This window comes from Myodes glareolus, chromosome 9 (genome assembly GCF_982192425.1).
Source record: "Myodes glareolus chromosome 9, mMyoGla1.1, whole genome shotgun sequence".
NCBI classification, from domain to species: Eukaryota; Metazoa; Chordata; class Mammalia; order Rodentia; family Cricetidae; genus Myodes; species Myodes glareolus.
Genome location: NC_142034.1, coordinates 70,727,905 through 70,740,912, shown reverse-complemented (window position 1 = coordinate 70,740,912; position 13,008 = coordinate 70,727,905). Strand labels below are relative to the sequence as shown.

At 45.9% G+C, this 13,008-nt stretch overlaps 1 protein-coding gene across 3 annotated transcripts in view; it reads right to left on the bottom strand.

Moving 5' to 3' along the window:
- Nucleotides 1–450: 450 nt before the first annotated feature.
- The window catches only part of LOC146892919 (organic cation/carnitine transporter 2), a 30,568-nt gene continuing 18,010 nt past the window's right edge, over nucleotides 451–13,008 (bottom strand). Inside the window, exons 3-10 of one of the 3 annotated variants that reach the window (XM_087910634.1) lie at nucleotides 11,237–11,391; nucleotides 10,215–10,386; nucleotides 9,319–9,445; nucleotides 7,120–7,220; nucleotides 5,233–5,447; nucleotides 3,306–3,488; nucleotides 2,113–2,248; nucleotides 451–1,778 (exon numbers count right to left, since the gene is read on the bottom strand). In XM_087910634.1, coding sequence (XP_087766760.1) covers nucleotides 1,691–1,778; nucleotides 2,113–2,248; nucleotides 3,306–3,488; nucleotides 5,233–5,447; nucleotides 7,120–7,220; nucleotides 9,319–9,445; nucleotides 10,215–10,386; nucleotides 11,237–11,391 — 1,177 coding nt within the window. In that variant the 3' untranslated portion in view covers nucleotides 451–1,690. Of the gene's footprint in view, nucleotides 1,779–2,112; nucleotides 2,249–3,305; nucleotides 3,489–5,232; nucleotides 5,448–7,119; nucleotides 7,221–9,318; nucleotides 9,446–10,214; nucleotides 10,387–11,217; nucleotides 11,392–13,008 lie in introns of those variants that run through there. The other 2 variants (XM_087910636.1, XM_087910635.1) reach the window with 2 other exon arrangements.

Below are 13,008 nucleotides of genomic sequence, written 5' to 3'. Positions count from 1 at the left end.
CAGACACCCCAGTGTTGTCTTTTTAAATGGGTGATGATGCAAATGCTCCCCACTTTTCTCCATGGTGCAAGACGGTTTTGAGATGCATCTCCCAGGCTTCCTCAGAGACTCAGGACCCTGCAGTTTCTTAGGTGTTGCCCAACACAGTAAGCATCCTAGGAATGGGCCTCCCTCCTTCCCTGTTCTGTACTCCTGTTCCTCAGAGTCTTATTCCCAGGTAGAGTACAGAACTGTACAGAAGCTCCTAGCTCAGGCTGTTTCCAGGGAGACCCAGGCTAAGTGCACCAGGCTGGTGCAAATCATGGTCAATATTGGGTAGATGCCTATTATATAGCATAGTACAAATAAAATCTTAACCTTGAGCACTGCTACAGTTAGCCTACAGAAGAGTTGAATGCTGGTTTGAGAAGGGCCCATCAAATACTAGGAATAAAGATTATAGTCAGTTGCTGTTATTTAAAAAAATCATTGTTTATTAAAACCATCTCATTGTCCAAGGCACTCAGTAGCTTCACAAAATACATTCTTTTTTAAAAAGTAGGTGAAGTGAGTGCATTAGGAGTACCATGGCAACATAATCAATAGAGACAATCAAACTGAACACAAAATACCCACTGATGTCACACGGCTACAGCCAGCAACTCTGAGAGACTGTCAACACAATTTACATTTCTTTCTTGACTTTCCCCATGATTACACATCGTAAAAGGAACAAGTGTAGTGCTATTGTTTGGGTGCTCAGAGCAGTGACAGTGGTTAAGGCTGGGAGGTGCAACTGTACTTCCGTGGCGGCAACTGCACACCAGCCAGGGTAATTCAGAGCTGAGAAACACTGTTCCCAAGTCTCTGCTGAAGAGTGAATAACTTGAGACACAACAACAGACGACAAAACAATCCCCATGACAGTGCTGAGAAAAGAAAGGGACACTCTGTCACCCATACATGCCCTTCAAGGCACAGGTAAGTGTCTGGTTGCCAGGGATTCTGATTTACACAGCAGTGGGCGCCAAGCCGTGGCCTCAACAGTGGATTTCTTATGGCCCGGACAAGCCCAGGACTCTGACCAGACATACACAGCACAGCTGGCTGTGGGACTGAGCAGTCACTGCCCACACACTGCTGATGTTATGTACCTGCTCCCACCTTCATTTCCTCTAGGGTGCCCTAGGTCTTGTGTTCTCCTGCTGTGAGTTAAAGCAATCACAGTAAGGAAAGACGAGAAATCAAACTCCCCATGGAATCATTTATTTTCTGAAGAAGTTTTGTTTCCTTCTGGTTTTTCATATGGAACTCAGGGCCCTGTGTATCCTAGCCAAGCACACTGCCACCTAGCAACACCTATTCCCTTTTCTGCGAGTTTGTCAGTTAGGGAGAGGAGGGAAAACGGACCTGCATTTCTATCTGTGCAACCTTACCCGTCTTACAAAGTTTCGCATAGTCTTCCAAGTCCCACTGATTCAAGAGACTCATTGACTTCTTAGGAAGGGCCAAGTCCACCACTGGAATGGGATGGGCAAGCTGTCTGCAGTTAGCCTTGGTGTCCCTGGAGGAAGGTGGCTCTCTGGACAGATGCACCCATCCATGAGCACATTAGACACAACGTCAACAGAACCGAAAAGTCCTTGGTAATTGACAGCATTTTTGACAACATGCAGGCTGTCTGTTTAGTTTTTCACCTTCTGGAGGAGTGTTAAAAGGCTGTGCTTTTTAGGACTGTTGGGCTTTCTTCACCATCTTTTAGCATCCTTGTCTGGCTTTGGGCTTGCCATTGTTTTATTCTATTAATATAAGGAAAGCAATGTTACTTACAGATCTTATAAAAATACTTATCAGTCTCAAAAGAAACAAACCAGATCTGGAGAAAAACCAAAGACATGGCAGATTCTAAGTTTCCCGTAGTCTTTGCACTAAACTAGAGTGGCTGCTTCTATGGTCATGCACATGGACACTTGTTCACACAGGATCAGGCCCTTGCCCTTACAGCACCATGGTTAAAGTAGTCCAGTTATTTGTGAGACAGTGTGCAGGAAGCACTAGTTTAAGGAGCACACCCCGAAGACCTGGTCAGGCCCAGACGAATGCATCCATAGTTCTAGGGGGAAGGTCTCTTACCCTTTGACCCTTAGCATCTGGTCGATGGTGTCTGGGAGAGGGATACCAAAACTCTCTGGGAAGAACAAGGTGAGGATAGCTGTGAGGATGGTCAGACTTCCCATAAGGATGTAAGGAAGGAAGCGGTCATAGGCACCTGTGGTCAAGCAGAGGACCCAGGTTACAGTGACACTGGTTTCATTTTACCCTTATATTTCCTTGGGGCTTTACATAGGACTCACCTTACTGTTGGTTTCAGTGTTTCCCAAAGCCTAGACTGCTAGAGTGAAGGCTGGCATCTAGAGAGTCTCAGAACCCAGTCCTGGCACAAATGTGCCCAGAGGTCCAGCAGTGTCCAATGGACAAGGGAGAGGTACAGGGAAGCAGAGTCACCACGCTGCAGGGTTCCCAAGGAACACAAGGTACTTGTCTAGGACAGGAGTAACTTCCCACCTGTGCAGATGTGTCCCAGTTTGATTTGCCTGCAGGTTAGACAAGGTGCTACAGCCCTTTAGAGCCATGTACCAAGCCTTCGGAGTACCTGCTACTCTCAGGACACTGGCAGGTCCTCCCCAGAGCTAGGGATGTGCAAAGGAGCAGCAGCGTCCAGGAAGGAGTCCTGCTGTATAATGTCAGAAGGCAGATCTTCACAGGGCATAAACACCCTGTCATGTGTGCCAATGAAGGCCTGTGTGCCACCTACTGGGAGGCTGAGGCAAGAGGAGCTAAAGTTCAAGGGCTGTTTGGGCCACAGAGCAAGTTCAAGTCCAGCTCACACAACTTAGTCCTCTGATCTCAACATACACAATAAAGAAATGAAGTGTTCTAAGCCATGGCATCTGTCAGTCCATCACTCAGACCTCTTGGATGGACAGGTTACTCTTCATGTTCCTAACTCCAAGAAGAAATTCCTCTACTGAAGTAAACTGGCTCCCTAAAGAATTTCTTAGGATGAAGAAATCTAGTTGGTGATGGAGGGTCTGGGGAGATCGAAATAGAAACACCAACACTCTCTCAATCCCATCTAGCTGGTCTATGAGATATTTTCCATTTGAAATGGGTGTCTTCTCTCTACTACACTTGAAAAGCACCTTCTCCATCCAGGGTCCCAGTACAGATGTGTCCTGCTAATTATAGGTGCTTGTGTCCAGCTCACATATAAGGTACTTAGAGCATCTGTCCCATCCATCGCTCCAGTGCTTCATGGTACTTACCAAGGTAAACAAAGTAGGGAGACAGGATGCTGCCAAGGCGGGATGCTGTGGAGCTGACCCCCACACCCATGTTTCTGACCACAGTGGGGTACAGCTCAGCTGTGTACACGTAGACCATGGAATAGGCAGAGGTGATTCCAAACTTGCCCACCATCACCAGGGCAGTAGACAAATAAAACAATTCTGGAGAGAAAGGAAAGATAGCAAAGGCAAGAGGGACCAGTGTAAGGGTTGCCCTGGAGAAGTTCTCTTCCCTTTAAGTCTAAAATGAACTTACTTTCTCCCTGACTCAGGGTGGAGAGAGTTGGGTAATTTCTATACCTTCCTATTGGGAGAAAACACTATGGCTTAAATTTCTTTCTAAGGGGATTCCTACAAAGAGACTGGGCACTGTAGCTATGTGAGGGTAAATGTGTTCCTCAACCTAGAGGCCCAGACAGTATGTGCCCCTCATCCCAATCTGCCTCCCTTCCAGAAGTCTTCCTGTGTTAGGGATGAGCTGCTTCCATAGAAGCTCACACTGAGGGCACTGTGGAATTAACCAGGACCTGGATATGAATGGGGAGTCCAGCTCTAGCTCAGTTCATGCTCACAGTCTACTCAACAAGTTCACAGATCTGGGCTTTGAGGTGACTCAGCGGGTAAGGGCATTTTCAGCCAAGCCTGAGTACTTGTGATTCTCAGGACCCACACAGTGCAAGGGGAGAACTGACTCTTTCCACTTCCTGCAAGCTCTCCTTTGACCTCTACATGTCTGTTGGGAAGCATGTCTCCCTGCTCCCAATAAATAAGTATAATAAAGTCATTGAAAATATCTATAAGTCATCTGAACTTAGGGATGATCTTCCAATCGACTTTACTGTGACCCACAGGTCACTCTGAGCTCAGGTGAGGGCACTGCAATCACTCCCAGGTTCCTTCTGCCACACACCGGGTTGTCCCTGTACAGCCTCACAGTTACCACCAGAGGTCCCAAAAGCCACAGGGGCATCAAAGATTCTGGCAAGGGATGGACAACAAATAAGTTGTGTCATCTGTTCCCCAGGTTGTCAGAAAGGGTTCCTCCTGTCTGTTAGTGGAATATGAAGGCAGTTTTACCAGCACAGTCCTTTCCATAGCCCCCAAGACCTTTCTTCTCTCTCTTTTTATGGATTGCTACCCTGAAACACACTGGGCTAACCTCCTGCCAGAGCACTGTTTATATTTATTTATTTATTTATTTTTAAATAGGGTCTCATGTAACTTAGGTTGGCCTCAGACTCCCCAGACAGTCAAGGATGAGCTTGAACATCTAATTCTCCTGCACCCACCTCCCAGGTGCTGGGATTACAGGTGCGAGCCATCTTGCCCAGCTTTCTTTTCTCTTATCTTCCTGGAATGTTCTCAGTGACTTTCTTATGGTGTTCTGTTAACCTCATTTAAATTCTGCTGTATACCTCTTGTTCATGACTGCTCTTTAGAGTTCCAATTCCCTTTCTTTCTACACAGAAGGTAACAACATCTGAAGAGTAACAAGCATTTATTAACTTGTTTCTTCTCTACTAGAAAGAGACTCCACCAAGACCAATTCTTCCTACTGCTTAAATAAATAAATAAATAAATAAATAAATAAATAAATAAAACAGAACTTAGTAGGATGGCTTTCCTTCTTCCTTTTTATTCTGAGGAAAGCAGATATAAACATGTTAACTTGGGTCTAGGGCATAATGAACCAATAAGCCCAACGCTCTCTTCACACTGCACACAGCCCAGAACATGAAGAACCCCCTCCTGGTTTTTGTGAAGTGTTATCTCTTGATTTTTAAGACAGCAATGCATACATAAGGCACGTATGTGATCGGCCTGACTGCATTCTTTTGGTAAACAGCCTGGTTCAAAGCAAGTGACACATGAAAAATGCAGGTCTGCAAATAAACACCATCCATACCTGAGGGCACCAGCTGCATGAAGAGAAGTACACTGCCACCCAGGAAGAGGGCAGCAGAGATGGAATATCTCCGGGGCAAGTACTGCAGCAACAGCCAGGCCAACACATAGGCTGGGACTTCAACAGCCGCTGAAAGGAAGCTGTTCATATAGATGTTTCCATGCAAGTTAGGAGTGTCGAGAGAAAGTCCGAAATAGCCCACTGATATGGTCAGCCTGCAACAGGTACAGAAGAGACCTGGAGAAGTGGCACCAACCTCTCCAGATCATATACTGTGAAACAATTCATCTTGACAAGTTCTGAACTGTTCCCGATGCAGGGAATGGGAGGGTAGTAGTAGATTTCATCTTGTGCCTTACTTCCTAGCACAGTTAACTTTTCCTAGCCCCAGCGACCAGTGTAAATCTTTTGTTGGTTCACCTTCAGAACATTCCATAAAAACATGTCTCATCAAAAGAGCTTACATGATTCACATTGACTTTATCACTAGGGGGAAAGTCTCAACCTGTATTTCAACATTAAAATCGTACTCTGAAGTGAAACCCCAATTCCCTGCTCTACATGCTTCTCCAAACACAGCAAATGTACAAGGAGCTAGAGAATGAGCGATGGACTGGGTAAGGTGTGACAGACATGGAGAAAAAGGCCCTCAGGAGACTATCTGTAGTCAGCCAGGAAGAGGCTGACAGCAACCCCACTGTTCTCTAGAACAGGGAGCTCCCAATGGTGAGGCCTCACTGTCCCTCATTTACACCACTCCCGTGTCTAGCTCTGGTCCCAATAGATTTCTCTGTTGATGAGCTGTATTCTTTGGCACCAGACTGTCTTTGACTCATGTACAGGTTGAGAACATAGCTGGCATGGTGAAGAAAGACTTACATGCCACAGGAAACTTCAGAGCATGATTAGAGTGTGAGTGATTCAGAGTAGGTGAGAGGTCTCAGACTTGAAGTCTGACGTACAGTCTCCATGGATTCAGGATGCCTTTGAGGCATCCTGGACAATTCCTTGGAAATGGATGACTCACAGAGCAACCCTACCCCAAACTAAGAAGCAAACTAGTTTACTGGTCCAAAGCTGGCTGAGTCCATCAGTAAGGTCTCTGAGGTAAAGTCTCCCCTCCTCACTATCTCATCACACTCATTCAGCATAATCGAGGATCTCTGATATCCCAAGTGGCTGGCAGGAGCTATGTTGGCACTCAGCCTTGTACTTCTCCCTGGTAATTCAGAGATTCCTTCCGATAACTGTAACACCTTGTCATAAGAAACCTGCAGGACACATCCAGGCCATGGTCTTGACTTTAGGACAGTCTATGAACACCCCAGAAGGGCCATATCCCACTTTCATGTTTCCAGAAAGCTCTTAGCAGCCCCTGGAACCTAAAGGATAAAGTGTCTTCACTGAGACCCTTCTTCAAACCCCTAACTGTCCCAGCCAGAGTGTGGGTCATCAATAGAGAACACTTTTAAGAGGAAACAGCCAGGCATGGGGATGTGCAGGGTGTGTGTGCAAATGACAGACACCGTGGCCCCACTGTAGGGAGCTCTCTCTGTCTCCATGAGCGTAGCAGAGCTGCTATCAGTCTCTTCCTGCCTATTTACCACACAGAATCTACTGAGGGGGGGGGACAAGGGACAGGAACAGCTAAGCAGGGACCTGTGGGATTCCCTTGTGGGATCCCTAGATCCTAACATTTTCTCCTGATCACTTTCTCCTTTCCTGGGCTTCCACTACAAAAGAACTGTTATGTCCCTGTGGCTGCCATCCATCACAAGGACAACCTTGCATCATGTGAGGACAGAGGTTTCCAGCTTCGGTCTGAGCATGCCTGTAGACAAAGAGTCCTGAGAGTGGGGAAGGCTCAGGCAGGTCTCACTTACGCACCACAGGATTATGGACATGATGGTGAGGATCCTGATATTCCGGGTTCGGATCAGATCATAAATGTGGTGTGACTGAGGTGTCTTGGTATTTAGGTCTTGTAACTGCAGGAAGAATACAGTTAATGGTATAGAAGGAGAAAAAGTTGAGAGACTTGGAACCCATCATTTTCACCATCTACTTCTCAAGAATGAGGAGAATCCTAAGGCTCTTTGAAAAGACAGAAGCACAGTGACTCAAGGGAGATGTCCAAGGCCCCTGCAGGCTTAATCAATGAAAAACTGCAGTAAAAGAGAATGGGGTTTTGAAAAAGAGAGGAGCACAGCAAAGGCAGAGGTGCAAGGTGACAGCCACCTCACTGGATTACCCTGCCCATCACGCTCACTGCTGCCTCTCAGAAGGCCTTTGAGGCTTCCTATGCAAGGCTGACTCCCTGTTATCTCAGTCAAAGAAAAAAGATGACTGTATTTTTGCTAAACTGTTATTTAAGTGGAATGAATGTTTTAAGTCCTCATTCTGTGTTGTTATTGGTCTACTTCCAGGAGGAAAAAAAATATTCAAATTGAAAACAGGAAAACTGACCCACCCTTAACCCAGAGTAACTTCCTATGAGATTCTGCAGAGCCAAGGCCATCACTAAACCACATGTCTAAACACACCGATGCTTTTTTTTAAGCTAACCTAGCTTGATTTTACCAACTCAGCAGTTCAGTGAAAGGTCAACTTGAGGTTCAAAGAAATCCTGAAACAGTCCAGTTTCCTCAGGGATGCCAATGAGGCTAGGGTTTATCCGGACTGACCTCTTACTTAAATGCTACCAAAGCACCTCACTTAAAATGCCCTCAGCCCTGACTTCTGTGCTTCAGAGGCCTTCTAAAGTATGCTGAGTGACTGCCACTGCCGGGCCACCACTTAAGGGAGACGCCAGCAGGGCTGTTGGTGGTCAACAGCCTCTCAGTTGCTTATAACAACTGCTTCCTCTCTCAAAAGCCCCAAGTCTTCATTGTGAGCCCAGAACATCTCAAACATGCCTGTGGCTCACCCTTCAGCATTGCTATGGGCAGTGGTCCTTCAGCAAGTCCCTTGTCTTCTCAAACCAAAAACATACCAAGACCCATGTCTGCCAACATCTACGGTGCCTATCACGAATCTGAAGAAACTGCTTGCTATAAAGAAGGCAGGAAAGGGAACAAGAAGCAAGAACCAGGAACCATGCAAAACCAAAAAAATTACTCAGTGTACCTAAGAACAGGGAAGAGGTGGTCATCAGAAAGAATCTGGCTCCTGGACGATGGGTAACGGAGAGTGAAAAGAGACAGAATACTGCTGAGTGCAAATCTAACAGTGTTCCAATAATCTTCAGACGGCAGCCCCTGAGGCACAAAAAACAAAGACTTCCAAAAATGATGAAGATGATAAAAGCCTATTTCCCATGAAAGGTCTTTACTGTTAAAAGTAATAATTAAGCTAGGTACAGCAGCATGTCCCTTTAATCACAAAACTTGGGAGGCAGAGACAGTTAGATCTTTGTGAGTGTGAGGCCAGCCTAGTCTACACAGAGATTTCTAGATTAGCTAGGGTTACACAGTGAGACTCTTAGAAAAAAAAGGAAGAAAAAGAAATGGTTAAAAACTGATACTTGGAAAGAAGTAAAGGAAGCATGGGGGGAAAAGTCCATGGAGAAGAATTAGGTAGCTAGACCCCATTCTTCATCCTCTGAGGCATGCGTGTACACATGTTCAACACATGTTCAAAGGTGTATATGTGTATGGACCACAGGAATGTGTGTGTGTGTAGGCTAGAGGTTGACTTAGGGTGTCATCCTCAATCACTTTTCTATATTACACTAGAGACAGGATCTCTCCTCGACTGGTTAGCTGGCTGGACCAGCCAGCCCTGACTAAGTCCCTGGGATCCTTCTGCCCCTGCTTCCCCAGTGTTGGGATTACAGGTGCACTCTGCCATGCCTGGCTCTTTGGTTGGTTGCTGGGATCTGAACTGAGGTCCTCATACTTATGTGGTAAACACTTTACAGACTGAATCATCTCTCTATGCCTTTAACTTCTGCATTTTAACAGACCTTGCTCTACGGACGGCTAGGGTTTGGGTAGAGAAAGGACTAAGCTCCCGTGAGCTGTGCTGTATGGTGCTGACCTAAAATGACAAGTGTGAGTCTCCCCACCACCTTCCACACAAATTTACCTCATTTGGATCAAAGATAGGGGAAGGTGCAACAATTCCATTGATTTTGGCAGCTTTGCGGATGATCACCTCTGCCTCATTAATTCGGCCTTGAGAGATGAGCCATCGGGGGGACTCAGGAATAAACCTGAAAGTACAGTGCATTCTAGTGAGCCCTCCTGTTCGTTTGCTTTCCCAGAGGCTGGGCATGCTTAACTACAGATAGGAAATGAGGTTTCAGTGCAGAGTGAGTGAGTGGAGTATCAGGTGTTTTCATAAGCTAGAAACAGAGATAGCCCAGTACTCCCTAAGCTATGAGTTCTGCTGAACACTGACTATAGTGAGGAAAACTCAAGCATCCTGCACATCCCAAGGGGTTCCCTACTCTGGCTGGCACCTGCCTGTCTGCAGCAGTGCTGCCCCCTTGTGGGCTTTAAGGAGACAAGCACAGGATGGGCTCCTGGTGCCTGGTTCTGCTGTCAAGTTCCATGGCTGATTTCTGAGGCCTGGGCTCTCTGTTGGAAGCACAGCTGGAGCCTGCACCCCTCTGCAGAGCCATCAAGGGAGCTCCTTCTGAAGCCTCCCTTTCTTTACCTCCAGACACCCATGCCTGGGGCCTCAGCATCAGGCATCTACAGCCCAGGTCTTGCTGTCTTGCCCTGAGATCTGAGAATTCCCCAGAGGTTAGGTTGGCCCCTATCTGCATGCAGCAAATTCTTAGTTCAGCCTAGAACAGGGCACAGGACAAGCAGGCTTTTCTGAGTATGGAAAGACTTCCTGACCTGATTTATAAATAATATTCACTACCTTTTTCTCAGATCTAGAATTGGGGTTTGGGAACTACTGCTGCCCTCTACTGGGCATGAGACAGAAGCCTCCCCAAAGGTAGGCAGCCCAAGGGGTGGGGCCACACTTACCACCAGAGAAGACCACACAACACCCCTGGCACAGTGAGCGCCAGCAGCAGCATCCGCCAGTCTCTGATGAAGTATGCAAACAGCGGCAGCACCATGAAGCCAAATGCATAAAATATGCACACTCCTAAAGTGGCGAATATAATTCGAATTGACTTGGAGAGAATTTCTGTTCCTGTTCAAAACAAGGGAGGAGTCAAGTTAACCATTAATTAGGGCTATTTTCTTATGATTTTCTTATCATTTTCAGTGCAGAGACAAGGAGGGAGCCAGAGTCAGCTGTGTTCTGAGGCCCTGGGAAGGGTTGCATCTGAACTATGTCTGTTTTGATTTTGCTCCTGGGTGTTTCTCTGAGGTCCCTGGGCAACAGTGCTCTCATGAAAACATCATCATCATCATCCCCAGCCACACATGCTAACCATTATCCTTCGAGGAAAATAGGATGTTCTAGGAAATGTGAAAAGTAATAATCCTTTCCACAATACAACCCAAGGAACCCAGTGATCTGATTGGTTCAGCAAGGTTCTTTCAAACAGGGAGACCAGAAGCTTTCCAGTGGGAACAAGGTGGCTTGTCTGAGTCAGAGCCTTGAAGGGTGGACTCTGACAGAACCTCAACTGGACCTCTCAGCTCACTGTCCTTGGCAGACACTGACAGCCACCAATGCTCTTTGGCATCTCCCTTTCCTGGGGAGCTGCCCATCATGGCCCATCCCCCTGCTGGTGTGCCTCCTTCTTTCCTTGGCTACCTAGGCCCTTGTCTTGCAAGTCTTTAAGAATGGATGCCCCGTGGTGAATCCTAGTTAATGGCTTAAGTACTAATAAGGCCAAGGGGCCACAAGTCAGAGGCCAGAAGAGAACTGGACATCAGAAGTCAGAAACCATTGTCAGGCTCAATTTCCCAGCTGGTAAGCTAGGTTTATTTACTGGGGAATTCTAGCCAGTTTTCCCTGAGGGACATCACAACTTGTCTCCAGAAAAGTGAAACACAGTATCAAGTACTCAACTCCAACCTGATGTCCATACCCAGGACAAATGCTGCCACGTAGTTGGAGATCTGACCCATGCCAACAAGGACAAAGAGCACAGTAAACATCTCGAAGTTCACAGAGAAGACTTGCAGGAAGCTGAAGCCAGTCTGCATGGCCATGGTCCAAAACAGCACATTCTTCCGACCAAACCTGGGGAGGAGAGGAAGTTCACAGAGAAGCAGTTGGGAGAGGAGGCAGCAGCAACTGGATCCACTGAGAGGGGCTTTCTCCTGTCACAATGATTGGTATCAGGGTAGTTCCACCCTCTCGGTCCCCATGCTGTCACTGAATTCCACACTTTCCAGGATGAATTTGTAGCCTGGACACTCAGGCTGCTCCAAGGGCAGCACCACAATGATGCTAATGTCTGCAGGGGATGGAAAGGCATTTGTCATGTTTAAATTCATGTAATTATAATGAATTTTAAAGAAAGAAAAGTCGTAATTCATGGTAAATGAAGACTGATCATTTATCCTGACTTCCCATTGTCTGTGACATGAATAACCAGAAAAAGGTGGTGGTGGGTGGAGAATTGTTTATAAAAATGCTGCAACAAAGGGAAAAAAAAGTGCCATGAAGTGATATGGGCACTATGTGTGAATGACTGACAACCTCATGATGCTGTCCTATAATCCTGCCAGAGGGACTGACCCTGATCTGAGTCTCTGAATGCAGCTGCCTATCTGCAAAAAAAAGCAGAAGACTAAGGAAGAGGTTTAGGGAATATAAGATCACTCAGACCTAGACAGGGCAATTCTACAATGGAACTGCTCATGGCTCTTCAATAGATAAACCTCATGGCAAAGAAAAGGATAAAGGGAAAAAACAGAATAAAGTAGACTAGAAGACATACTCAATTCAAATGTAATTTTATTATTTTATGTGCATGTGTGTGTGCCTGGTGCCTGATGTACATGCATCCCGAGTACAGGTAGAGGTCAGAAGAGGGTATCAGATCTCCTGGGTCTAGAGTTACAGATGGTTGTAAGCTGCCATATGTGGGCTGGGACTTGAATACATGTCCTTTGGAAGAACAGTCAATGCACTTAACTGCTTGGCTATCTCTACAGCCCTAAGACATACTAAAATTTGCAAATGGACAAGGCAAAACTTGTATTTAAGGGTGTACATTAGGGGCCTGGTGTGGTGGCAAATGCCTTCAATCCTAGCACTCAAGACATTTGAGAGAAAAGGCATGTGAATCTGTATGGTTCTAAGCCAGCCAGGGTTACAGAGTAAGAACACTTTTTTTTTTTTGAGACAGGGTTTAAAGAAAATTATTTTTGAGAAAAAACTATCCTCCCCCAAAGAAATCACACAAAAAATGAGTTTGAGCACTAAAATTGAAAGACAAAATCCTGAACTCCATAATCTTGAATGCTGAAACTCTGAAAGATCTAAAATTTCAAAATTCTAAAAAGAGAATTTTGGAAAAACTAACTTTATTTTGTATGTATAGGTATTTTTGCTTGTATGTGTGTCTGTGCGTCATGTGTATGCCTGATGCCAGAGACTAGAAGAAAGTGTCAAGATATCTTGGAACTGGAGTTACAGATGCTTGTGAGCTCTATGTGGGTTCTGGGAATAAAACCCAGTTCCTCTAGAAGACCACCCAGTGCTCTCAATGTCTGAATTGTCTCTCCAGTCCCCAGTCTAACTCTTGATGAGATTAAAAAAAAAAAAAAAAAAAAAAACCTCAAACAAAAAACCCTCCATGGGTCTCCCAAGGGGCTGAGATCTGGAGAAATTTTTATCTTTCTCAAGTGC